The sequence below is a fragment of the Berghia stephanieae genome, chromosome 1 (genome assembly GCF_034508935.2).
Source record: "Berghia stephanieae isolate SIO BIC M18660-M18661 chromosome 1, UCSD_Bste_1.3, whole genome shotgun sequence".
Lineage (NCBI taxonomy): Eukaryota > Metazoa > Mollusca > Gastropoda > Nudibranchia > Aeolidiidae > Berghia > Berghia stephanieae.
Window position 1 is genome coordinate 136513423 of NC_088360.1, and position 27312 is coordinate 136540734.

Consider the following 27312-nt stretch of genomic DNA (forward strand, 5'->3'; position numbering starts at 1 on the left):
CCTGTCTTTCGCCGGTTATCTCCAACTTTTTATTTACCCACGTGATTCTTTTCACAAGACAAATCACATGATTATACCTACCGTACTGAGAAAAAGATTACACTGCTGAAATGGCGTTTGTAAAGATATTATTAGTTTTTGTTACTCTTTATTTGCATTTGATTTTAGTTTCATCAACTCCCAGAAAACTTTGGGTATTTTATGATAAAGATTCTGAAGTGTTTGGTTTATCGTCGGACGAAATATCCGATTTTGTAGCTTCTGCAACTTTAAACGATGTTATCAATCAAACAGGGTGAGTAGTGTAGTAGAAGAGTAGATTTAGATAACTATCTAGAAAATAATAAGACAGATAGTAATTGTAATAATAGCTCAGATATTATAATAATAATGAAATGAGTACCTAATACTGCTATTAAAATTACAGGAGTTAAACTATACTACGATCTAGTTTCCAATTTCAACCTAAAACTAGATATTTTATATGTAATAGTAATATAGATAATAATAATAGTAAGGATGCATGCCTTTTATTATTAGATTAGGAGGCTTATCTTCTGACTTCTGAAATCACATATTCAAATAAAGTGACTGAAGAGAGAGATAGAGAGAGAATTTGTGTGTGTGTGTGTGTGTGTGTGTGTGTGTGTAAAGTGACTTGAGAGAGAGAAAGAGAGAGAGAGAGAGAAAGAGAGAGAGAGAGAGAGAGAGAGAGAGAGAGAGAGAGAGAGAGAGAGAGTCGTTTGCAATGTGCCAGTTCACGAAAAGAACCTAGTGATTTTTATGTCATACATTTCGATGTTTGTTTCCTCTTTGACTCAGATGGTCGACCCTTGACGTCACCACAAGAGCAGGTCGCAACTTTCAGTATTCAAGCAGTCAGCAAGCCTATGCAGCAGGCTTTGTCGAGGGCCACATTACAAGGTACATTTCTTCATTAAAATGGTTTAAAAAGTAAATTCTAAAATATCTTTAGTATTAGATATCTTGATATTTGGAACAAGAACAATACAGTGAGACTCAGTGGGTATATATAGTCAAACCAAAGGTCAATGGCCTTATTATGTATTTTATGTAGGAGATCCATTGATTGGAAAAAAAACCCAAAAACTTGAACTTTTATTTAAAGCAATTATATCCACAAAATGTACTCAAAGTGCTTTACAAAGGGTCCCTGGCCAACAGCAACACTTAACATGTAAAACAAGACATGACACCTGTTAGGTGATACTACAATTTTTTCCTACAGGGACTATGCTGTTACCAGGTACTCATTTTACACCTGAGTATGGTGAGAGAATGTGAGTAAAGAGCCTTTTCCAATGGTCTCAACCATGTGCTGAGCGAGGCTCAAACCCAAGACCTTCTGATCTGAAAGCGAGTGTCGTATCACAAGACCACATCGCCGTACTAAATTAAATCGATATTAAATTGTTTAGGAGATCTTGATGGGCACACACCTCAATAACAAAGGGACTTTAATCAATCTCCAGTACTCTCCAGATTAATTTTCTGACCCCCCCCCCCCCAACCACCTTTCAGCAGTGATTGGGTAGCTGGGTCTGTGAAATCTTGTAGAAGATACTTTGTGAAAGACTGGTGTTCTTTCTAAATGGTAGCAAGTATTAGCTACTACTACAAGACCATTATGGAAAAATTTAGCTATCATCACTTTCTATATGAGTTGAATAATTCTAAAAACCAAGGGAATAGCAAGAATAATAATAAAACAGTACACTTCGGTTACAATGAAGTTGGCGGAACTGGAAGTCAGTGTGTTGTAGCCGAGGTTTTGATGAACACAGAGTGTCACTTTTGAGATTAGTTTACTTGAATATAATCTTGTAAGTGCTTAAAGTTGGTAAAAATAAATGAATTACACATTCCCTGTAAGCACCAGACTGTTTGTCTGTCAAGGGCTCTTCCTTTTCATTGGTTGTGTTGTTTGTTGTTTGTTGCTTTTCTTTTTTTTTTTTAAGTTCGTTTTGTTTTTCTTTACAAGACAAGGAAACATCCCAAAAAATCAGTTGACCTCAATTGGGGATCTAACCTCAGACCTTCTGATTACCGGTCAGATGTGCTACCATTACACCACAGAGGCTCCCAATGGTTGGGACAATTTTAATAGCTATATTCTTCACACGGGTACGCGTTTCACGCTGTGAACCCTCGTTTGCATTAAACAACACATACATTGAACATGAGAGGACGAAGACATAGAGCCTGTTACAACGGGGTAAAGCGCTATATAAACGTCATTTATTATTATTACTGAGCCATCAAGACCCCTTGATTGACAAAACTTGTGTTACATTTCCCACAGGTATCTGATTGACATGCACTGGGGAAACACCATGGATTACTTGTGCCCGAGGACAAAACCGTTGTCCAAATATTGCTTGGCGTTGCTTAGGTTCTTGGAAATAAATATGGACTGGGTGAAAAGTCAGATCGAATCCAAGGCAGGATCCGATCCGTACTGGTATCAAGTGAGTAAACTCAAAATGCATCGTCAGTATTTTTCATGTTTTACAACCAAATTGATTATTTCTTGGTTAATTAATTTCAGAATTTGAGATGAAAGTAAAAAGAAAAAAACCAAACTAGATGCTTTATTTTTCTTTCAAAATTATGTTCTATAATAAGAATATGTTAATTGGAAAAGGACTATATTTTCCACAAAAAAAATGTTTAAAATAAGAATATGTTTTAAATAGAAAAGGGCTATATCCTTTTTTCACAGAATTCTGTTTTTTACTGGAATGTATTAAATTATTAATTATTATTTAATATAATGCTTTGTTCATTTAGTCAAAGTGATACTCTAAGCTGCTTGAAGCTGTGGACTATGTTCATTTAGTCAAAGTGATACTCTAAGCTGCTTGAAGCTGTGGACTGTATAAAGTAATTAACAAAAGGAATACAACAGCTTCAAAAAAGAACAAAATATCAAACATGGAATGATTCCGGCTCAAAACCTTCCTTCAGCCGAAAACAATAAACAATGAACGTAATACATTACTAAGTAAAACAGGTTGACGATAGAAAAATATTCGGTATGCATCGAATATTTCTCTGTCATCGATCTGTTTGGTTTTGTTTTAGTAATTATTTATGTTTTCATTGTTTTTTTTTTGTTCTTTGCTGAAAAAGGGTTTTGAGCCCGAAAGTTCCGTTATTGGTGTTTTGTTCTTTTTTGAAACTGTTATATTCATTTTTATTAATTATTAATGATTATTATTGAATAAAAATACTTTGATTGTTCAGGTATAGGTGATTCATTATCTGTATCTGGTGTTGTGTCAGTGTGGAACAAACTTATAAAACAGAATTAAGAATATACACTTGAGCAGTTATATAGCGCAATATCCCCTTAGCATGCTTCAAGCACGTTACAAGGAGTTTCAAGCCAACAGCAATCCATAACATGTAGGGCCAGACACGACGCTTAATAGGGGATATTACATATTTTCCAGACAAAGACAAGACTGTTAACGACCAGGTACTCATTTTACACCTGAGTATGATGAGAGAATTTGAGTAAAGAGTCTTTTCCAAGGACTCAACTATGCGCCACTCAAATGGGACTTGAACCCTGGACCTTCCAGTCTGAAGGCAGCAGTTTCTTATGGTTCTCACACTGAACTTATATGTTATGACGATCTATCTAGGATACAAACTCATTACCGCAACCGTGTATGGTCGCGAAATGCCCGGAAGTTGTTGCAACGCATCGTTCAATTAGATGCTCTGCAGTTTGGCTCTTGACCACAACAGGTACATGTTGGACAGGTAGCAAGTCCCCACTGGTGTAGTGAGCGTGCCGATAAGCAGGCTCTCGGCTGAAGCCAATTGGCTGCCACCTAATGTATGTCTCCTCTTGCTGGTGGAAAAGCCTGGCAACTTCTCCCCCAGTTTCGGAGGAGTCAATGTCCCCAGCCCCTCGAGGGATTGAATTTTTCTAAAGGACTTCCACATCATATATATGCAGCTCTATCTGAAGTCAGAAAAGCTATATATCAGGGTTGCTGTTACTTGTTTCATCTCGAAATAGGTGCAAAGTCCCTGAGGCGAGTCTCATATCACAAGACCACATAGCTAATGTATAGTTGTAATAGTTATAATTACAAAACTTGAGACGTCAGTTTGATAATACTAATAAAAAGACCATTTGGTTTGTGAGATATTCTTTGGTCGTCTTACCATTTTCATGCTTTCATTTGATCACACTTTGATGGTTACCAATTTTCAGTATGTGTACTGAATTTCGGTATGTTAACAAATCTTGATCCTGGTGAACCGAAAAAAAGTAAGAACTAAATGGCTTTTTATTGGAGTTCAACACTCAGATAGTGGCTAGTGGATGTGCTCGTGTTAAAGTTCAGTAAATTTTTGCCTCCTGAATTGGCAATTCTGCACCTTTCTTGTTGAAATGAATTTTTAACTAATGGAGTCTTTTCTTTTTTTTTTTAGGTAAATCTTTACCTTGAACAGATAGCTGGACTGCAAGATGGTTACAGAAATGAGTATTTTGGAATGATCAACACTGACATTGATTACCGCGGTGTTTAGTGAGTTTTGTTTTTGCTTGTTTTTAGCACTACAGTGAAATATGCATACAGTTAACCCTCTTAAGTCAACTTCTGTTTAACCCTTTCCTTACCAACCACAGGAAAATCGTCACATTTGTTACGATATAATGAACATATTTTTTATTTCAGATTTGTTTTGTACATCACAAAATTTGAAAGATAAAAATCTTTGTTATATTTAAAAGAGCCTAATGCTGTTGTGTAAATCTCGTAATTATTGTTATTGAATTGAGTGTAAAAAGTAATTCAATAAAAAAATTGTTCGGGGAAAAATCCTGAAGACAATCAGTAAGGAGAGAGTTAAAGTCAACACTTCTTGTTTGTCCCAATTCTGTTCTTTATCCGAACGTGTTCCATTGATAATGGAATAAATAACAATGTGAAATTGAATGGAATCTTCAATTTAATAAACAGAAAATGTGGATGTTTTGGGTTTCCCCTTTATCAAAAAAACACGATGAATGAAACACTTCTGATGAGTGAGATAATAGATGTAGTTTTTGCCAAGATGAGGGTCAGTTTAATCAATCAATATTTATGAATGACGAGTTTTCTGCCCAAATTTTTGAATGCATGTTATTTTTACAGAGTACAGTGATTTAGTGTTTAATTCTAATGAAAACATGGAGGGGATGGGAGGACGAAATGGTTATTGTAATTTGTGACACAGTAAGTATCAATATGCACCGTCAATCTTTTTTGTAGCTCAGAGAAGGTAAAACACCACCACTTGAATAAAACATTGAACAAAATGCAATTTTTCTTCTAATTATGGTAAGCTCAACTGGAGAAACTGCTTTTGTGTCTTGTTTTCACAAGTCAAGTTGTTGTTTACTTTAGTGATAGGGTAAAATTAACATGTTCTTATATACAGGTCTGATAACCCGAATTGTTAAGGGCTCATTGTTGTAATGGATTTACTCTCAAATCAACACTAAATATTTTCCATTACTATACAATGTTAAAACAAGCCCATAATTGCGTTCAGCTTTCAGACCTGAACATGTCTGCACTTTGAATAAAAGGTGTCACAGATGTAAAATCAATTAGACTCATTGCCAAGATATATAAGAAGTGGCTTTAACCATTCAAAATGAAAATCATTCAATCATTCTTTTCTTCCTTCTTTTTTCAATGTTCATTCTTGAATCTATTTTTTTGGATTTTTTTTTTCCTTTCACCTTTATTGAATTTTTTCAGTCTTTTCCAAGTTGCTGGCGATTTAGAGGATTTGTCATCCATACTCCCTCATTCTCCAGAAGCAGAAGAATTTCTCAGCCATAGACGTAGTGCTTTTGGCCCCGGTCATTGTTCTGCTCTGGTCAAATTGCTGCCAAATTATGCTGACCTGTATGTGTCACAGGATACGTGGTCATCTTTATCGTCAATGCTCCGAATTTTAAAGAAGTATAATTTCCAGTTTTCTACTTCAGCTCAAGAAAAAAGTAAGTAAATGATATGATTCCATTTTTTAAAAAATATCTTAAAGAAAATTTTGTGAATATATTGCATTTGATTTAAAAGATTTAATAATAAAAAAAAGAATTATGTTATTGCATAGTGGGCGAAAAATAGTCAAATAAGATTGTAGAAAATAAACTCCTGCCTTGCCATCATAATGCTGAAATGGATAGGAACTTGAATTTTTTTTTATTTAAAAAAGATGATTTTACAATTTTTTTGAGAGTAATAAGGGATGATTAATATAATTTTTAAAATTCAAAAATAGACAGGAGACGTCTTCATTGATTAATTGAATGCGATTGGTTGTTAATGATGTAATGACGATGATGATGGTGATAATAATAATAATAATAATTATTATTATTATAATGATTCTTCATTTCTATAGCAGGTGCGCCTCAGTTCAATGTGCCACATTAAAAATAGAATACAACTCTCATAGTGCTGAGATAAAATTATGCAATCATATTACTGTTATACACTCACGTGCTCACATGACAAGTAAAGTTAGAGAGAGAGAGACTAAATAGAAACCATTGGTAAAATTTAGGTGTACCTCGTTGAAAGCAATCTCTAAATCTTTAATTATGAGAAAGAAAAAGGAACAAGAAACTGTAGCAGAAAGTCTTCAAAGAAGAAAGTCGCCCCTCAAACAAGCTCTTCAGTTTTTCACTTCTTACACTCTAAAATGTCTGGACCACACCGTAGTCATGGCTCCTAGGTACCTTTCTACTTTAAAAAAAAATGTCACCATAAAGCTGGTGATTATTTATATATTTAGATCATCTATTTTTATTTCTTTGTTCAATTATTTTTTATTCGCATTAAATCAGATTGAACTAATTTGGTATAATATACCAACCTCTGTCAAAGAGACACCTTCCATTATTCAGTCTAAGTCAATATTTCTGAGCGTCTCATGTATCATTAAAAAGTTTTGCTGTTCAGGGTGGAACTTGAACCCCGGACCTTCCAATCTGAAGTTGAGTGTCATACCACAAGACCACTTAGACACACAGTTTAAACAAAATACATTTTTGAATGATAGTGGAGAATGGGTTTGCTCCTTTGATCATTTAGGTTTGAGATATGTGTTGACTCTGATACTGCTGGGTGGGGTTCCTGACCTCCCATTGTGGGCAGGGAGGCACTTACTGTGTCTTCTATCGCCCTATATCTGTTTTCCAACACGCTTTCTGTCTTTGTCTTGGAATGAGATTACTTGGTTTTGTCCTGGAGGGAAACAGTCAAATGTATAGTTAGAGTTTTGGGAGATGATATTTTGTATTGTAAATCATCGCTCTATTATGGACTGTATTATCTTTTGTTTACATACTATATATGCTTTGTAAACATTTGAGTGTAGTCCTTTAGTGGGGATCTATGTTTGTATTTCGATGAGACTTTTAGGTGATCTCAAACTAAGCAATTTGATAGTGTGCTGTTGGAATCTGCATCTGTTTCCTACTTGAACGAACTCCCCTTTGTCTAACTTTTATTGTGTATTTTAATTGTAATTCTAGAACTTTTTACTGTCCCATTTTCTACCTTTTTACTGGCGCTGATATGACCTAAATGTGTTACAAGCACTGTAAAACCCTTAAAAACGTAAAAACAAAATGAACTCTGATACTTATTGTAATGAAATTGAATTGTTATTTTATTTATCATGATAGATTTTATCCCTGGTCAAGCCATGACTTTTTCATCCTACCCTGGGGTGCTCATGTCCGGCGATGATTTTTACTCCATTTCCTCTGGCTTGGTGAGTTGTTCAAAATCATGATTTCTACCATGGTAATAAGAATTGCATGACATTACAAATTAGATGTCATAGGTCTTCATAACAGAGGCTGCCAAAAGGACAAGTGTCCAGCAAGCTGTGAGTCAGCAAAATAGGGAATGAGATTTCAAAATAGATTTAAGAGTAGCGCCCTTTTGTTGGAAGTCGCATCTTGACAACCGACAGACGCTATCTCCATTATTAGTACCGATCATTAGCGGGAAGTTCAGTAAGTTTAGGAAGGGTTGTCTCATCGTATTGTATTATTTATCAACATCTTTTATTTTTAATTTGAAGCCTACATCATATTTTGTTAACATTTAATAATGGAGAAAACTAAAGAAAATATCTACGTAACAACGGGCATCCGTATGGCAGAGATCCAGGCCAGCCTTCACCTTGTTGTGATTTCCCGCATCTGATCACCGGCATGGAATTTAACTTTTGGGATGACAAAAAAACTGAGACCATTTTCAATTTTGGTCCCATTTCGTTTATGGAAGGTTGCTTGGCACCCAATAACGCAGCATTGGTGACCTGACGGCATTTTTGTACAGAAATATGAATAGTAAATTTTGTATTTGGAGTGCTTGGCTTGTAGTTGGAGATGAAGCTTCGTTTTTTTTTTATACAAATAACTTCTCTGTCAATGACGTCCAATCAAGGGACGCTACTCTTCCACTAATCTCATTCCCTATAGAATAAACAAAAATGAATAAAATAGTTATAAAAAAGAACAAAATACTAAACAGGGAACATTCCAGGCTCAAAACCCTTCTTTAGTCAACAACAAAAAGCAATAAAAACAAATACATGTATCACTTCAACAAAGTATAGTTTCTTAAGAGAAAATACATGGAATGAAAAAAAAAAAAATTTAAAATAGACTGGAATAACCCAGGCATCAGCCGCAGTGCAGCACTGCAAACTGAGGCTAGGGCAAACTGACTTGCTCAAGGTTACACGTGAAAAAAAAAACATCCCCCAAAAAATCCATCTTCCTCGACTGGGGATCAGACCTCCTGTCAGATTGGGTAGCTGGGTCTGTTATATCTGGTGGAGAGTACATAGCAATAGATTTGTGTCCTATTCAAAGGGTAGCAAGCAATTGCTGTTGTCCAATTTACGCTATAGAAACTGGGATAGACTCCGGCTCCATGAGCCTCATGGCTCTGTAGGATTACTTTAATCCAGACCTGTCTACTATTACAAAAAATTCGTAGAATTACGAAATTTTGACTCCATTTTCAGAACTTGATGAGCATCTCTAAGTCATCAAAGATTATTGAAAATGAAAGTAGATACCTACTGCATAATTTTAAGAATTTTGAAGTATTTTATAATCCAATAGCTCAAATAAACAGCAAAAAGGAATGGATGACAAATGAAATTCTAAACCTATTTGAAGAAAGACGAAAATGCAACAGAGGGTCTGCAGAATACCAAACATTGAACAACCACATTAAATCCAAATGCATCGAGGCACACGAGAACTATCTAGACTGGAAATGCTGCGAAATCGAAAGAGAATACAAACCCAACCCCCAACAAGCTCACCAAAGAATAAAAGAACTATCAGGGAAAAGGAAAAGCAAAGCAGCAGGAAGTTGTATCCAAAACAAACAAGGGGAACTGCTATTTGAAGAACAACATATAGAAAGCCGATGGGTAGAATACATAGGCGAACTGTACAATGATCCAAATAGAAATGAACCACCACTGAAATTCAAAGAACCATTAAGCAGACCAAACATCACCAAAAGTGAAATTGAACATGCCATGGAACGAATGAGGGATGGTAAAGCAACAGGCCCTGATGAAATATCTGTAGAGGTATTAAAAAGCCTAGGAGATCTAGCAATTGATGAACTTCACATATTATTCAACAATATATACAATACTGGGAAAATTCCAGAAGATCTCTGTAACTCTATTTTCATAGCAATACCAAAGAAAGCAGGTGCAGTCAGATGCGAAAATTTTAGAACTATAAGTTTAATAAGCCACACCAACAAAATACTGTTGCGTATAATTATCAACAGGCTAAGGAATAAGATTAACCCCGAAATCGCAGAAGAACAATATGGATTCCAACCTGACAGAGGGACAAGGAACGCAATATACCTCCTCCGTGTTTTAAGTGAAAGAGCTATACAGGTTCAGACCCCACTATACCTCTGTTTTGTCGACTACAAAAATGCTTTTGATAGAGTACGCCACGAAGAAATACTAAAACAACTGCACTCCATTGGCGCTGATGAGAAAGACCTCAGACTCATGCAAACATTATACTACACCCAGCAGGCATCTATCAAAATCGGAAACTCTACAGGAAATTCCATGCCTATTAAGAAAGGAGTCCGTCAAGGGTGTGTTGCCTCACCAGATCTGTTTAATCTATACCAAGAAACAATCATGAGGGGCATAAATAATATGGAGGGAATAAAAGTAGGAGGTCACAACATAAATAATATAAGATACGCAGACGATACGGTACTCATTGCAACATCAGAAATCCAACTTCAAAAGATTGTTGACAAAGTGGTAGTAGATAGTGAAGCCAAGGGAATGGAAGTGAATATCACCAAAACGGAATGCATGGTAATACAGAAAAACCCCGAAAACAACACCTGCAATATTACGATTCACGGCGAGCAACTTACCAACGTAGAAAGTTTTAAATACCTAGGTTCAATAGTGACAACAGATGGAAGATGTAACCAAGACATACGAGCAAGAATAACTCAAGCCAAACAGGCCTTCATGGACCTGGGAAACATTTTGAAAAACAAACAGATGTCGTTCGGGATTAGATTCCGAGTCTTGAAGTGCTACGTGTGGCCAATCTTGTTATACGGATGCGAAAGCTGGACTACAAATGCAGAAACACAAAAGAACATTGAAGCTTTTGAAATGTGGTGCTTGAGAAGGATGCAGAGAATATCGTATACTGCACACAAAACGAACGAAGAAGTGCTAAAACAAACATACCAACAAAGGAAACTAATGCCCTTAATAGTGGATCGACAACTATCCTTTTTCGGACACATAGTAAGGAAAGATAAGAATGAATACCTGGCAAGTTGTGGAAAAATACCTGGTAAACGCGCCCGGGGAGACAAAGAAAAACACTCATAGACCAACTGAAGGGCTTCACCAACCTAACAATCCAAGAGCTGTTTGAAAAAGCAAGAAACAGGGAGGAATGGAGAGAGATAATTCATGCAGTATCCGAAGCCTGGACCAGGCATGGAACCTAGAAGAAGAAGATAATCCTTGTGATGGTAAATTGTTGATTTTGAAATTTAACTTTAACGACTTTAAGTTTTAAAAAAAGAACAAAAGACCAAACACGGAATGTTTCGGACTCAAAACCCTTCTTCAGCCAACAACAAAAAAAACAAATATATTACTAAATTTCAGATAGATGACAGAGATATTTTGTAGGTCTTCTCTGTAGAAAATTTTTTGAACGACTACAATTTTTATCTTCTAAAAGTGACGAATGTTTCAATTTTCAAGTATGTAGGTCTATTTAAGTCCCCCCGAAGAAGTGAGTCCTGAATGATAATTGTTTCTCTTTATTTGTCATAGGTTACAATGGAGACAACGATCGGTAACTCCAATTCATCTTTGAATAAATATATCACAAGTACCTCTGTCTTGGAAGGGATCAGGAGCATGGTGGCCAATAGACTTACCACGTCGGGAGCTCATTGGTCTCACATGTTTTCACAATTCAACAGTGGCACGTAAGTATGACAGGAACATGTAGTATTCTGGGGTTGAAATATACAATATTGATAATTATCATTCTTAACGTTGTTGTTGTTCTTGTTCTTCTTTTTGTTCTTGTTTTTCTTGTTGTTGTTGTTGTTGTTGTTGTTGTTGTTGTTGTTGTTCTTCTTCTTCTTCTTCTTCTTCTTCTTCTTCTTCTTCTTCTTCTTCTTCTTCTTCTTCTTCTTCTTCTTTTTTTCTTCTTCTTCTTCTTCTTCTCTTCTTCTTCTTCTTCTTCTTCTTTTTATTATTATTATTATTATTATTATTATTATTATTATTATTATTATTATTATTATTATTATTATTATTATTATTATTATTATTATTATTATTATTATTATTATTATTATTATCATCATCATTGTTATTATTATATATTTAGCTTTGCCAGAAGATGCATACTTTTTTTTGTTACCTATGTGCGCTTATGCTTTCTTTTGTTTTTTGTTTGTTTGTATTTATTCCTTTTCATTCTTCTCTTTACAAGGGCCCCATTGATTGAGAAAAATTTATTTTTTTTTGTGAGGGAAGTATTATTAAGCAACTTTGGAAATAAATATTCCCATCACGTGTATGTTATTGAATTATGACAGTTGTTTGACAAAACTCAATTTTTCTATATTTTCTTGAGATAATTGTTTTGTTTGTTCATGACTTCCCGATTTTGTCTTTATTCTCCCAGATATAACAATCAATGGATGATTATTGATTACAAAAAGTTTGAGAGAGGCAGCTCTTCCTCTTGGCCTGGCTTGTTTTACGTTCTAGAGCAAATCCCGTATGTATTTTGCTTTCATTTATTTAGATCTTTCACTACTTTAAGATCTAACACATTCAACCTGTTTAATAGTTTTATGGCATATTTCAGGTTTTTTGGGGGGGGTTTGTTTTCAGTTTTCTGCTCTTAAAACAATTTTATTATTTTTATGTTTTTTTTTGTGGTTTTTTTTTCAAACTGATGGATGCCATGGGCACAAATCTTTTAAGGTCTTTTAATGACTTGGATGATTTATTGTTTAAAACAAACTTTGATGATTGTTTTCCTTGAAAATTATAGGGAAGCCGTAGCGGCTAACTGCCCTGATAAAATCAGGACTGTCCCAATTAAAAGCGATCTGAGAAAAATTTTAAGAAAAAAATAATTGGACTGTTTATGTGTATTTTCTGCACGAACTTGACGTTTTGTTTGTAAATACGATTTTGTTTATTTATAATATACATGCATAAATTTTATCTTTTTTTTTTTTTATAACTTTTATATATTTATTCTAGCAAAAACAAGAGGTATTTAAAGGTCTTTTGACCTATGTTACCCTTATAATCATGATATGATATGATATGATATGAAGAAAATGTTTTGTTTCCAAACTGAAAACAATGCATTTAATAAAATTGTAAGTCAGAAATTGATTGTATTGTTAACAAATGTTATTTCAGAGGGACAATCCACTATGAAGACATGACTGACTATTTGTATGAAAAGGGATATTTTGGAAGTTACAACATTCCGTAAGTCAAACATCATCAAGCGGGTGGTTGGATGGGAGCATCACCCTTGAATCATATACCTATGATGTTCGCATGGGTGTACGATCCGATAGTGATGTCGTTTCTTCTTCTCTTTACTAGCCTATCCTGCTTCTTTGGTTTGTGATTGTATTTTTGACAGGGGATATTTTTTTTTCTGTAAATCTTCTGCCTGTTTGTTCTTGGTTATTTATAATTTAGCTTATGATATCTTTAGGTTATGATTTTGATTGACATTTGTACTATTTTTGTTGGATTGCTTGTTTTTTTGTTTCAGCGGTCTCTCATATAACCTCAATTGTGTTGGAAGAGACCTAAAGCAACAAACAAACAAAAAACATCATCAATACTATTTCATGCAAGTGCATTATATTATGTTATAAATAACAATATGACATTGAATGTAAGCTTCAATTGGATAAACGAAAACAGATAATGGGGACGTTTCAGGTTTCCCCTTTATCAATAAAACAAGATGAGTGAAACACTACAGACGAATGAGATAATGTGATAGTGGCGTTGTTAAGGTGAGATCAGCATCCCATCCAAAGGGTGGCAAGTAATTGTTATTGTCTTATTCAGGTTATAGAAAACAGGATGGTCTTTTTGGTTCTAAAGGACTACTTTCTTGTACTCACTGTGCAGGATTTTGTTTTTGCTTAATTACTGCAAGTTCGTCACACGCTCTCTGCTTATCAATTGGAATCTTTGAGTTAACATTCATTATCCTGACTTTTAAAAGACAAATGCAATTTTTATGGCACCTTAATCGACATAAATGTATTGAACATCTTGCTCTCACAGGAAAGATAGAAGGTAAAAAGAGTAAAGGTAGACCAAGAAAAACATATTTGAATAGTTTGAACAGCTGGGTGACAAAGAAAGAGAAGAGTAATATTAGTTTTCTGAGGTTATCTGATCAGAGAGATGAATGGCGTACCATGATCACTGGTGTCTGGCACAGACTTGGTACTTAAAGAAGAAGAAGAATCATGACTTTTGGTCTCACATAGTCTTGTATGTTGGTACGATTGATCTGGGGGATTGACCAAGCAAGTATTTTATTTAGATATACTCATTTCATTGTTTTGTTCACTTAGATAAGCAATCACTGTCATTATTTTCTGAATATTGACTGTTCGGACATTTTGGGTCAAAGGTCAAGGGTTATGGTTATGTTTCCTCCACTATGAGTTTATTACCAATCAGTGGTGGAGGAACTTTTGGAAGTAGTCCACTCTTCAAAGTAACAGCGTTTTGAAGAAATTGAGAGAAACAACAATGGGGAATGACCTAGCAAGTATTTTATTAATACACATATTGTTTTGTTCACTTAGATAAGCAATCCCTGTCATTATTTTCTGAATATTGACTGTTCAGATATTTGGGGTCAAAGGTCAAGGAGCTTGGTTACGTTTCCTCCACTACAAGTTTATCTTTAATCAGTGGTGGAAGAACTTTTGGAAGTAGTCCACTCGTCAAAGTAACACAAGGTTGCCAATATTCTGTTTATTTACGGAATTCAGTATGTTATAAATCCTCAGTATATTTCCCGATCACCTGCTAAATGGAAAAAAGTTAGTACATAATGTCTTTTCATCGGTCTATGTGTTTATGTAAACGTTCAGTGATTTTTTTGTCTCTTAGATTGGCGTGTTGAAGAAATGGAGAGAAATAACACAGGTCATCTGGATCAGTAATAATGAGAAGCTGAACATAGTTCAGAAATTAATTTTTGTTTTGTTTGCATGTGAGTTTAAAGCTCTGTTAAAAAAAAGCTAATAAGAGAAAACCGAGTGTTTATTGATTATGTGCTTGCATTCACTGATTTATTTTACTGCACCATATGTACAACAGTAATCTCATGATTAAACTCAACAGGTTCGGCGATGTGGTCTAGTGCTATGACACTCACCTTCGGATCGGAAGGTTCTGGGTTCCAGTCCTGCTCTGAGTCTTTGGGAAAGGGTCTTTTCTCAAATTTTTTCACCGTACTCAGGTGTAAAATGAGTATCTGTGCCATCAACAATGTTGTCCTTATCCAAAAAAATGTAATATCGCCTAACAGGAGTCATGTCTCATTTTACATTTTAAGGGTATCTGTTGGCTAGGGGCCCCTTGTAAAGCACTTTGAGCACATTTAGTGGATATTGCGCTGCATAACCATAGAATTTATATAGCGCTTTTATGCTTAAGATTTAAAAAAAAAACTCTTATGAAATCGGTTCAATTGCGTCAATAAATTGCTTTATTTACAAGATTTTTCCTGGCTTATGACTTCTTATTTCTTCCACTTTAGATTCTTCCCAGATATCTTCAAGAAGAGTGGCCAACCTGCATTGGTAAAGAAGTTTGGGGATTGGTTCACCTACGACAAAAGTCCCAGAGCCCAGATCTTCAAGAGGGATTCCCCCCATGTACATGACATGAAATCCATGACCAGACTAATGAGGTGAGGGAGATATTTCAAAAATGTCAAATTAAGAAATTAAGGAGCAGGCACCGGTGTAAGATAAAGAACTGAACAATTGTGTATGAAAGGTTCCAGACAAAGCAAGACAGAAAATTACAAGAAAAAAAAACATCCCAAAAAATCAGTTGACCTCGGCTGGAGATCGAATCTCAGAACTTCTGATTACTTGTCAGATGTGCTACCATTACACATTAGTAAGAAAATGCTTCCCAGAACATTTTAATCTTTATTTGAAGTAAATTGGGTGATTTTTCATGAAGTTATGGCCAGGTGTATGGGAAAGATATCCAGCAACTTCTCTCAAATTTCATAGTTTTTCAACTTGACTAGCTGTAAAAATTATTTTGAAGTGAAATTAAGCTTTGACTGTGATATTTCCCGAAGATATACAACAAGGGTTGATTTAATCATTTATGACAACTAATTTTTGATAAAAATTGACCTTCTTACTAAACTTGGCAATATCTCAATTCAAACCTTTTCATCATCCGGTGGATTATGTCATGCACTGACACAATGGTTCATTTTAATTCCAGGTACAACAACTTCAAAGTGGACCCCTTGTCAAGATGTAACTGCACACCTCCCTACTCAGCAGAGAACGCCATAGCTGCTCGGGATGACTTGAACCCCGCTGATGGCAAATATCCGTTCAGTGCTTTGGGTCATCGCCCTCACATCGCTACTGATATGAAGGTAAATTAATAATAATAATGATAATAATAATAATAATAATAATGATAATAATAATAATAATAATAATGATAATAATAATAATAATAATAATAATAATAATAATAATAATGATAATAATAATAATACTTTTTTGCATCCCAAAAAGGAAATTTTTTTGTACAGACCTGTTATAATTTACATAGTAAGATAAATAGATAATGGAAATATGGTGTTTATATAAATAAGGAGTCACAGATAAGGTTTCACAGCCAGAGTTGTGCTTTATATATGAATAATTTCAACACTGTAAAATAGTTAAAATTGTCACTATAAATTGAAAAGATTGCAAAACGAATAAATTAATACTCATACTGATGAAAACCACAATTTTGGAGTCAAAGGTGGATTTTTCTAATCAAATGTACTGGCTATGTCAGAAACAAAATTGTAATATCACCTAACAGGCGTCATGTCTCATCCTAAATGTTAGTGTTGCTGTCTGGTCAGGGACCCCTTGTAAAGCACTTTGAGCACGTTTAGTGGATATTGCTCAAGTTCAAGTTTAAGTTTAAAATGCCAGCATTGCTGCCGGACCAGAAAGATTGGTTGACTTTAGGCAAGATTGATTTCGTCCATGATCAATGGAACACATCTAGATTTTTTTTTTAAAAACCCAGAAAATTTGGGACCAACAAGACTTTTTTTTTTAATTGAGCTTTATATAGCGCAATATCCACTAAATGTGCTCAAAGCGCTTTACAAGGGGTCCCTGGTTAACGGCAACATTTAACATGTAGGACGGGACATGCCGTCTTTTAGGCGATATTACAATTATTTGGACAAAGACAATTCTGTTAACGGCCAGGTACTCATTTTACACCTGAGTACAGTGAGAGAATGTGAGTAAAGAGCCTTTACCAAGGACTCAACTATGCGCCGAATAAAGCTCGAACCCAGGACCTTCCGATCCGAAAGCGAGTGTCATACCACAAGACCACGTAGCCGCACAATTTTTTAGCAGAAGTTGACTTTAAGAGTGTTGACTACATAAGGATTCTACTGCAGTTAAATCCCATTGGAAATGGTTGGATTGTTTCTAGTGAATTCAGATATAAATATATTCTCTGATGTAATTCTATATGACAAAGTTGTAGTTGTAGCATTTGAAATTGCATAGAGTAGTCCTTCAGAGCCATTAGGCCCATGGAGCTGGCTTCTATCACAGTTTCTATAATATGAAACTGACAATATCAATTTCTTACTACCCTTTGGAAAGGATGCTAATTTATTACAAAGTACTTTCCACGGGATCGAACTGACACAGCTACCCAATGACTGCTGGGTGTTCAAAGGGTGATAAGTTCTATGAAACTGTTGTCCAGTTAAAAGCAGCAATACATTTCAATTTTAAAATCCTCTATTCCTCATGCTGTCCACAGTTGACCAATTCCAGCACGTTCGAAACGTTGTCTTTCTTGGCAATCAGCGGCCCTCCCTGTGATGATCTCCCCCCATTCCAATGGAGCACGTCCGACTACAGACACACACTCGGCCATGAAGGACATCCAGATCTTTGGAAATTTCCTGTTTATTTCTTCAACGGAACGGATGCAATGAAATCGTTTTAAAAGTCTATATAAATTGTTGCTAATGCTTTGACAGTCTTGCCAGTTCCCTTGAAAATTTCAGCAGTTTGTGATAGTCAGAGTATCTGGGTGGGGTCTTTGACCTCCCATGGTGGGCAGGATGTCACGCTGTGTCTTCTATCTCCTATATCTGTTTTACGAGTTACTTTGTCTTTGTCTTAGAATGAGATTACTTGGTTTTGTCCTAGCCCTGGCCAAAGTCCTTGACTGGGACGGAAACAGTTAAATGTATAGTGATAGTTTTTGGGAGATTATATATATTTTTTCTTTTCATTCATCACTCTGTTATGTTACATTTCTTTTGTTTTAAATATATTTTGGTTTGTAAACATTTGACTATGTTCCTCTTAGTGGAAGTATGTCCTAGTGTCTGGATGAGACTTTTAGGTGATCTCAAACTAAGGACACAGATAGTGTGCTTTTGGATTCTACATCTGTTCCCTATTTGAAACCTTTCCCCTTTGTCTTATCTTTTCTCATGTGTTTTCAAATGTAAATCTATAACTTCTTGACTATCCAATTTTCTTCCTTTTTACTGACGCTGAAATGACCTAAATGTGTTGCAAGTGCCTTAAAACCCTTAAAAACAAAAACAAAACAATAGTCAGAGAATAAATTCACAATTTCTTTCAATAAGTTACTTTATGACAATTCATCTGCGGGTTTGCAGTGTGTGACTTGAATCAAATGGAAATATTATAGTAATCAAATTCATTATATAAACTCTCATTTGTTTGCTTGTTGCGAGGATTTACAAGGCTAGAGACACTTTTAGGTCATTTAAGGACCAGCTAAGCTTCCTAAATATTCTGAAATCACAGTACTTCTCTCCTTACCTTCCATTATCAAGATTTTCCCAAAAACTTCACACCCAACCAACACAAACATAGATTTTTTTTTCACTCAAACACAAACGCAATAAATTCTTGCTATACACATTTTTTATATATAATAAAAGGAGTTATAAAACACTTAAAAATTTTTGTAACTAGAAAAAACATTTTTCGTAAAATGTTCAGACGTAGAAAAGAAATCAGAATGAGAAAATTGTTGTCTATCGTATTGAATGTGACAATTTCTCTTCGGTTGGTAAGGAGAGGGTTAAAGAAAAAAATCCTTAAAAATTTCATCATCACAGCTGAAATTGTGATAGACTAGGTATATTTTATTCATAGTTTACATTGATGATCCAAGCATGATTTATGTCTGGATCTCGTGCTAAGAGTTTATTTAAGGTTTTTCACTTTTGATAGTTTTATACACTCTTTTCCCGTTGTTTGTTTTTTGTTTTGTATTGTGTTTGTTTTTTATTTGTTTTTTTGGTCTATGTTTGGTTTTATACTTTTGAACTTTGTATATTGTCAATAAAATAAAAAGGGAATAGTTGTTTGATTTCCTACCCATTCCTGCCTGGATCAGGAGCTGTCTTGTTTTCTTTTTGAAATTGCATCATTGTTTGATGTCATTCTGCTGTCCTGTTAACTCTCAATTACTTATCAAATCAAACTTCAGATATCTATCTGATATTTAAGTTGATCTTTATTTTTATTGTGTTTTTTTTTCGTTGGCTGAAGAAGGAATTTGAGCCCAAAACGTTCAGTGTTTACTATTTTGTTCTTTTTTTGAAGTTGTTATATTCATTTTTGTTTATTGCTGGTTGCCAAAGAATACATTTGCTCTGGGTGGGGTTCCTGGCCTCCCATAGTGGGCAGGGAGGCACTTACTGTTTCTTCTATCCCCCTATATTTGTTTTCCAACATGCTTTCTTTCTTTGTCTTGGAATGAGATTACTTGGTTCTGTCCTGGCCCTGGCTGGGAGGGAAACAGTGAAATGTATAATTAGAGTTTTGGGAGATGATATTTTTATTTCTTGTAAATAATCTCTGTGTTATGCATTGTATTAATTTTATAATTTGTAAACATTTGAGTGTATTCCTCTTAGTGGAAATTCGTGCTTGTGTCCGGATGAGACTTTTAGGTGATCTCAAACTAAGTGCACTGATAGTGTGCTCTTGAAATCTTCATCTGTTTCCAAATTTGAACTAATTCCCCTTTGTCTCACTTTTTCTTGGGTGTATTAATTGTTATTCTTTAACTTTTTACTATCCAATTTTCTTCCTTTTTACTGGCACTGATATGACCTTAATGTGTTGCAAGCGCTGTAAAATCCTTAAAAACAAAAACAATGCATTTGTTGCAAAATGAAACTTTTATCATTTGATTTAATGTAAAATTGCCTTCCAGACGTACGTATATTCTATTTGCTTGAGAGCCCATATTTGTGATGAAGCACATTTTTCTTATCGAATTCTTAAACTTCATTTTGCTTGTTTGCCTACTTATATTTTCTACGAGATGTCAATTTATCTTCCACATCTACTGATGGACATGATTTACCATCATTGCATGCCTAACGGTCACCTGACACAATCTATAAGATGTGGCCGTGTTCTCCTTTTCAACTGGAAATTATTAAGATATGTCCCAAATGGGTTTCAAATTAGGACTACTCGGGTTACAGTACAATATCCCGTTTTTAAATGGTTGGGTTTGTTAAGTTTTTTGTTTTTTTTTGTTGGGGGGAAAATCAAAGACCAATTGATAAATATTGACCCCATATAAGATTAAGATAAGATAATATATCCTATTTGGAAATAATAATTTAGTATCACATCGATATGTAACATGTCTTTTCCATATTCGTAATGATTGAATTTATTGATTGAATTTTGTATTTTTTATTATTATTTTCTGTGAATCAGCATTTGCATTGCCATGGTGGTCAGAAATCAAAATGTGCTGTAAATTTTCTTCATTGTCATCATAAATTTTACTTCCATCAACGTCATTATTGTCATGATCAACATCATCATTATCCACATCATCATTAGCTTTTAGTCAAAACTTGCTTCTGTGTTTACATATTAAAGGAAACAAGCCAAGATTTTAATCTCCTTCATAGGAGGCTTTAGTACTAAGCATTTATCTTTGTGTCTCTGGCGTAAGTTATGTAATTTTACTGTAAATATGTAATGTGATTTGAAGTATTTGAAATGCGGGTGGTTGGATGGGAGCATCACCCTTGAATCATATACCTATGATGTTCGCATGGGTGTACGATCCAATAGTGATGTCGTTTCTTCTTCTCTTTACTAGCCTATCCTGCTTCTTTGGTTTGTGATTGTATTTTTGACAGGGGATATTTTTTTTCCTGTAAATCCTCTGCCTGTTTGTTCTTGGTTATTTCTAATTTAGCTTATGATATCTTTAGGTTATGATTTTGATTGACATTTGTACTATTTTTGTTAGATTGCTTGTTTTTTGTTTCAGCGGTCTCTCATATAACCTCAATTGTGTTGGAAGAGACCTAAAGCAACAAACAAACAAACAAAAAGTATTTGAAATAGTCTCTAATGGCAACTGATAAATTTATATGTATATGGATCAGCGCAAATATGTTGCTATCGTTGACTCAAATAACAGCTGTCAAATGGAATGGAAACTTCAATGTAATTAACGAAGACAGATAATATGAACCTTTCAAGATTCCCCTTTGCCAACAAAACATGATGAGACTAATTTGTCTTTAGTATTTCATTCATTGTTTTGTTGACAAAGGGGAAACCTGAAACGTCTACATCATCTGTTTTCGTTAATCAAATTGAAGCTTCTATTCCATTTGACTAGTGTTATTATTTTGTTTCTTCGAGCTTCACGCAGCAACAGTTGGTTGTATTGTCATTGACTCAATTCATATGTTATTATATATTTGATGATCATTGGCGCATTATAAAATGCATTCCATTTACTGTTTATATTTTCCCAGTCTTTCGGTCACTTTGGCTCAAAAACTTGATTCATTCTTAGACTTGCCCTATACTCTGATTAGCCATACTTCGTCAAAACTACGCTGTTCTTTCTATTTGTTCTGGTCTTTTCCTACTTGCACATATTTGCAGATCTGATAACCAAACGCATTTATGGGCCTGATTTACCTTTGCTGTTATGGACAATATTCTGTGTTGCTTTGAGAGTATTTCCATTACAACAATGAGCCCATAACAATTTGGATTATCAGACATGCACATATGTAGACATCAGTCTTTTCCATGTATTTAAGCAGTTAAAAAAAAAAAATTCTTTTGATGATAATTTTTTCTCGTCTGGTCCGTTTACCAAGTCTCCAACTGCAAGTTTAGGCCCATGTGTCTCACTCAGAACATTTTTTGTTTTTTTTTTTTCCTCTTGGATTTAGATCATTTTATACTACAGCATATTTTTATTTCGTTTTATAATATTTTTGTTCCACCATTTATTTATTTCTCTGATTCGCTGTTTGCATCACTTTGTGCTTTGCTTTTCATTTATATTTCTTAAAAATTTATTTTGTGCCAGCTGATGAATCATATAAAATTAAATTCTTTTTTACTTTGAAAGCTGTTGTTTTGATTTTTTAGAATATTATTATTATTATTATTATTATTATTATTATTATTATTATTATTATTATTATTATTATTATTATTACTATTATTATTATTATTATTATTACTAAGAGAATGTGAGTAAGGAGCCTTTTTCAAGGACTCAACTCTGCACCACTCAGTGCTAGCAGGATTTGAACCTAAGACATTCTATTCTGAAGGCAAGTGTCATTCCAAAAGACCACATCCAGCCGCACAAGAGTATAAGACTCACAAGAGTTCCGATTCCGAGAGTTTACACAGCCGTACTTGGGTGTCTGGTTTGTTAAGATCTAGCAGAAAGTATTCAGATTACTTATTTGTCCCCTTTTGAATCACCTCTTTCAGTTGCATGAAGTAGGCCAAGGGCAACTGAGTTGGCTGCTCTTTTAGCCAACCTTTCACAACTCCTTCATCGTCTTCATAATACTCTTCAACAGTCGTAACGTCTTTTCCTTCCTAATGACGCATGGTAAATTAGTAACACTGGCTTTAAACTATCGGAACAATGGCGGACGCCCATATGAAATATTTCTCCGAGGAGCATAAAAGCGTATCCAGAGGAAAAAAAACATAAATCTGATCATGTTTTGACATTTACACATTCTGATCACAAGGCATATGAAAAGTTCTAGCCAGCATGAAGAATAAAAAGTACAGATATTCTTTGTTTAGAACCACGATGGGCGACGTGACATCAGACTATTGAATCCAATTATGTCCCTTTATTGTGCCCTTCATCGGTCCCCCCGCCCCCAAATGGAAGTTAGATAGAATGTGCTAGGTCTGGTAAGTGGGGACAGACAGCATTGTTTAACCAAATTATTGGATCATTCCCCCCCCCCCCCCCTCTTTCTCCGGCACTTGCGGCACTACAAGTTCTCAAAGCGCTTTACAAAGTGTCCCTGACCACATCACGTAATTGTAGAACGAGACATGACGCCTGTTTAGCCGATATTACATTTACTGAATTCAGTACATGTATGTTAAGAAATCACAGTATATTTACTGAATTCATTACATGTATGTTAAGAAATCACAGTATATTTACTGAATTCGGTATGTTAAAAAATCTCAGTATAATTACTGAATTCAGTATCTTAACAAACCTCAGTATATATACTGAATTCAGTACGTTAACAAATCTCGGTATATTTACTGAATTCAGTATGTTAACAAATCACAGTATATTTACTGAATTCAGTTTGTTAAAGAATCTCAGTATATTTACTGAATTCGGTATGTTATAAAATTTCAGTATATTTACTTAATTCAGTATGTTAAAAAAAACTTCAGTATATTATCCAATCCTGCTGAACTAAATAAATGTCTTTTTATTGGAGTTCAACACTCGCATAGTAGTCGGTGGATGTGCTCGCGTTCAAGTTCAGTAAATTGTTGCCTCCTGAATTGACAATCTTGATGACTTTTAATGTGTCGCAAGCGCTGTAAAACCCTTTAAAACAGAAACAGACATGCGAGAGAACTTGATCAAATGGATGATATTTTTTTTTAAAAGGCACAATATATTTGGTGTGCTTACATCGACATGAGGGGGTGTTAACTTTGTTAAGGTAATTATGCGGAACAGTATTGGCGAGTGAAAAAAAACATTGTTGTGAAACAGTGGTTGGGGACAGAAGCTACCCCTGCGCACCCAGTATATTGTGAGGTGCGCCTGAATATTGTACTGGTTGGAAGTTGCATAAAGACGGTCCTTGCCTGCTCAAAATATCATGAGTATTGCTGGAAAACGAGGGACTCGAACCATGGACCTTCCCGTCCGAAAGCGAGTGTCATACCACAAGACCACATGCCCTCCTCTTGACAAAAACTCTCAAACTTGGGACTGAGCTGGAAGTCTTAGGTTTTAGAGGTTTTGCCAAGATGAGAGTCATTGTGTAGGTATGAGGTCTTGTGGTATGACACTCGCTTTTGGATCGGAAGGTCCTGGGTTCGAGCTTTACTCGGCGCATAGTTGAGTCCTTGGAAAAGGCTTTTTACTCACATTATCTCACCGTACTCTGGTGTTAAATGAGTACCTAGCAGTTAACAGCGGTGTCTCTGTCGAAAAAAATTGTAATATCGCCTAACAGGTCCTACATGTTAAATGTTGTTGGTCAAGGACCCCTCGTAAAGCGTTTTGAGCACATTAAGTGGATATTGTGCTATATAAAAGCTTTTACAGGGTTCCCTATACAGCAGCGACACTTAAAGTTTAGGACAAACCATTCACAGGTTTTTTTTCCGACAGTGGAGACTATTAACGACCAGGTACTCATTTTACACCCGATTGAGGTGAGAGAATATGGGTAAAGAGCCTTTTTTTTCCAAGGACTCAACTATGCGCCGCTCAGACCGGGACTCGAACCTGGACCTTCCCGTCCGAAGGCGAGTGTCATACCATTAGACCACATACACTCTTCTTTTCAAAATTCTCAAACTTAGGACTTCTGGAAATATTAGGTTTGAGAGTTTTTGCCAAGATGAGAGTTATTTTAATAGATCGCTATTTTGAAGGACGAGATTTCTGACCAAATTTTAAAAAATGGAGCTTTTTATATAGCGCAATACCCACTAAACGTGTTCAAAGCGCTTTACAAAAGCTCCCTGGCCAACAGCAACACGTAATATGTAGAACGAGAATTAACGCCTGTTAGGCGATATTACATTTTTTTCCCCTCACGAAGACAACGCTGTTAACGGCCATGTACCCATTTTACACCTGAGTACGGTGAGATAATGTGAGTAAAGAGCTGTTTTTGTTTTTTTGTTTTTAGGGGTTTTACGGCGCTTGCAACACATTTAGGTTATATCAGCGCCAGTAAAAAGGAAGAAAATGGGACAGTAAAAAGTTCTAGAATTACAATTAAAGCACCCAAGAAAAAGTAAGACATAGGGGAACTGGGAACAAATAGGGATCAGATGTAGATTCCAAGAGTATACCACCAATGCACCTAGTTTGAGATCACCTATAAGTCTCATCCAGACACAAGCACAAAATCCAACAAAGAGGAATACACTCAAATGCCTACATTATACATTAAAATAACAATAATACATTACAGAGAGATGATTTACAAGGGGAAAAAAATATCATCTCCCAAAACAATAACTATGCATTTGACTGTTTCCCTCCCATCTAGGACTCCGGCCAGGGCCAGGACAAAACCAAGTAATCTCATGCCAAGACAAAGACAGAAAGCAATTTGGAAAACAGATATAAGGGGATAGAAGACACAGTATGTTACCCCCCCCCCCCCCCCTTGCTCACTATGGGAGGTCAGGATCCCCGCCCAGGAGTAAAGAGCCTTTTGCAAGGACTCAACTATGTGCCGCTCGGAGCGGGACTCGAACCCTGGACCATTGCCCTCCTCTTGTCAAAAACTTGGGACTTAGCTGGAAGTCTTTGGTTTGAGAATTTTTGCCAAGATGAGAGTCATTGTAACAGATCGATATTTGAAGAGGTCCTGGTTAGCTCATACGGTAGAGTCACGATCTTCCCGGCCAGGCGGAGTGTCGTACCAGTAAGGTCTCGGGTTCGAGTCCCCATCGCCGCCGCGAAGTTTTTATTCTCTGTTGTCTTCTGGCATTTTCCTACTCACTTCATTTCTTGTATTTTTGAAGGACGAGATTTCTGACCAAATGTTATATGCGTGTTATATTTTTCCGAGGTCGGCGGTTAAGGAGAGGCCCTTGGACGAGCACAGATTTGTGTGAGGGTGAAGAGGAGTCGGGGGGGGGGGGGGGGGGGGGGGGGGGGGGAGAGAGGAGATGTAACAAAAGTCATTGCTGGCATTATTATCAGGTACACAGGTAGGGGAGGGAATCTGGGATGGAGGGGGGGGGGAGGTGTATTAGTGTGTGTGTGTGTGTGTGTGTTTGAGGGGGGGGGGGGGCGACAAGATTCAGACAATAGATGAATGAAGAGGTAATCGGGTGAAAGGAATGAGGGGAGAAGCCGGCGGAGGGGCAGGGTGGATTCATGGGTAGTTAGTCAGTATGTGTGCGTTTGTGTTTGCGTGTGTGTGTATGTCTGTATGTGTGTGTGTGTGTGTGTGTGTGTGTGTGTACATGTGTGAACAGCGAGGCGTCGAAAAGTTAAAAGTGTGGTAGAACTTGGAGGGTGAAGAAATGTGAGGCATTGCCATTGTTATCAACGTCAGTCATTGTATCACCACATCGTTTGTGTGTGAGCGTTTTGAGTTAGTTGTGAGTTGTGAATGCATGTGTCGTGGATAGGATAGGAGAGCGTACTTTCCCTTCGTGAGTAAGAATTTATTAATGGAACTAACTTATGCCATTTATTGCTTAACTTCTCTCAAATTTCAAGTGGTTTTAAAATTGGATATTACATACCCAAAACAACGACAAATAATTTCATGGTTTACATTAAATGTTTTCTTGTTTATCATTAAATCTTGAGTGAAACGATCACAGGAATCAATGAGATAACATGGAATGAATGCTGACATTTAAACGACTAGACGTCCATTTTTCCTTCTATTTACCGTTCTACTCCTCAGCCTGACCTTCCTTCCTCTCTCCTTCTCCACTCCTCCTTCTCATCCTCCTCCTCCTCTCTCCTTCTCCACTCCTCCTTCTCATCCTCCTCCTCCTCTTTCCTCTTCTTTTCTCTTCCTCCTCCTCCTCCTCCTCCTCCTCCTCCTCCTCCTTCTTCTTCTCTCTCTTCTTTTCTTCTTTTCTTTTCTTGTTCTTCTTCTTCTCTTTTTCTTCTCTTCTTCTTCTTCTTCTTCTTCTTCTTCTTCTTCTTCTTCTTCTTCTTCTTCTTCTCTTCTTCTCTCCTCCTCCTCCTCCTCTCTCTTTCCTCCTCCTTTTCTTCTTCTTCTCTTCTTCTTCTTCTTTCTTCTTTCTTCTTCTTCTTCTTCTTCTTCTTCTTCTTCTTCTT

The 27312-nt window shown here is 35.8% G+C and overlaps 2 protein-coding genes across 9 annotated transcripts in view; both read left to right on the forward strand.

The window, feature by feature from the left end:
- The first annotated feature begins 8 nt into the window (after nt 1–8).
- Nucleotides 9–22376, forward strand: LOC144963293 (putative phospholipase B-like 2). 2 transcript variants are annotated; one of them, XR_013643596.1, is made up of 13 exons: nt 41–295; nt 823–924; nt 2324–2489; nt 4474–4571; nt 5793–6037; nt 7733–7821; nt 11434–11591; nt 12302–12397; nt 13057–13128; nt 15446–15598; nt 16156–16315; nt 17734–20984; nt 21336–22376. XR_013643596.1 is itself a non-coding variant. In XM_078897183.1 (12 exons), exons 1-12 carry the CDS (start codon nt 111–113, stop codon nt 17920–17922), a joined length of 1713 nt encoding a protein of 570 aa, XP_078753309.1. In that variant the 5' UTR covers nt 9–110; the 3' UTR covers nt 17923–22376. The 2 variants fall into 2 exon arrangements, 1 of the variants encoding a protein (XP_078753309.1); XM_078897183.1 differs by having other exon boundaries at nt 9–295; nt 17734–22376.
- Nucleotides 22377–26567: 4191 nt separating this feature from the next.
- Nucleotides 26568–27312, forward strand: part of LOC144963295 (SPARC-related modular calcium-binding protein 1-like) — a 71141-nt gene continuing 70396 nt past the window's right edge. For 4 of the 7 annotated variants that reach the window (XM_078897189.1, XM_078897185.1, XM_078897186.1 and 1 more), the window contains exon 1: nt 26584–26669. The gene's annotated coding sequence lies outside the window, so the exon portion shown is untranslated. Of the gene's footprint in view, nt 26670–27312 lie in introns of all 7 variants that reach the window. The other 3 variants (XM_078897187.1, XM_078897191.1, XM_078897190.1) reach the window with 2 other exon arrangements.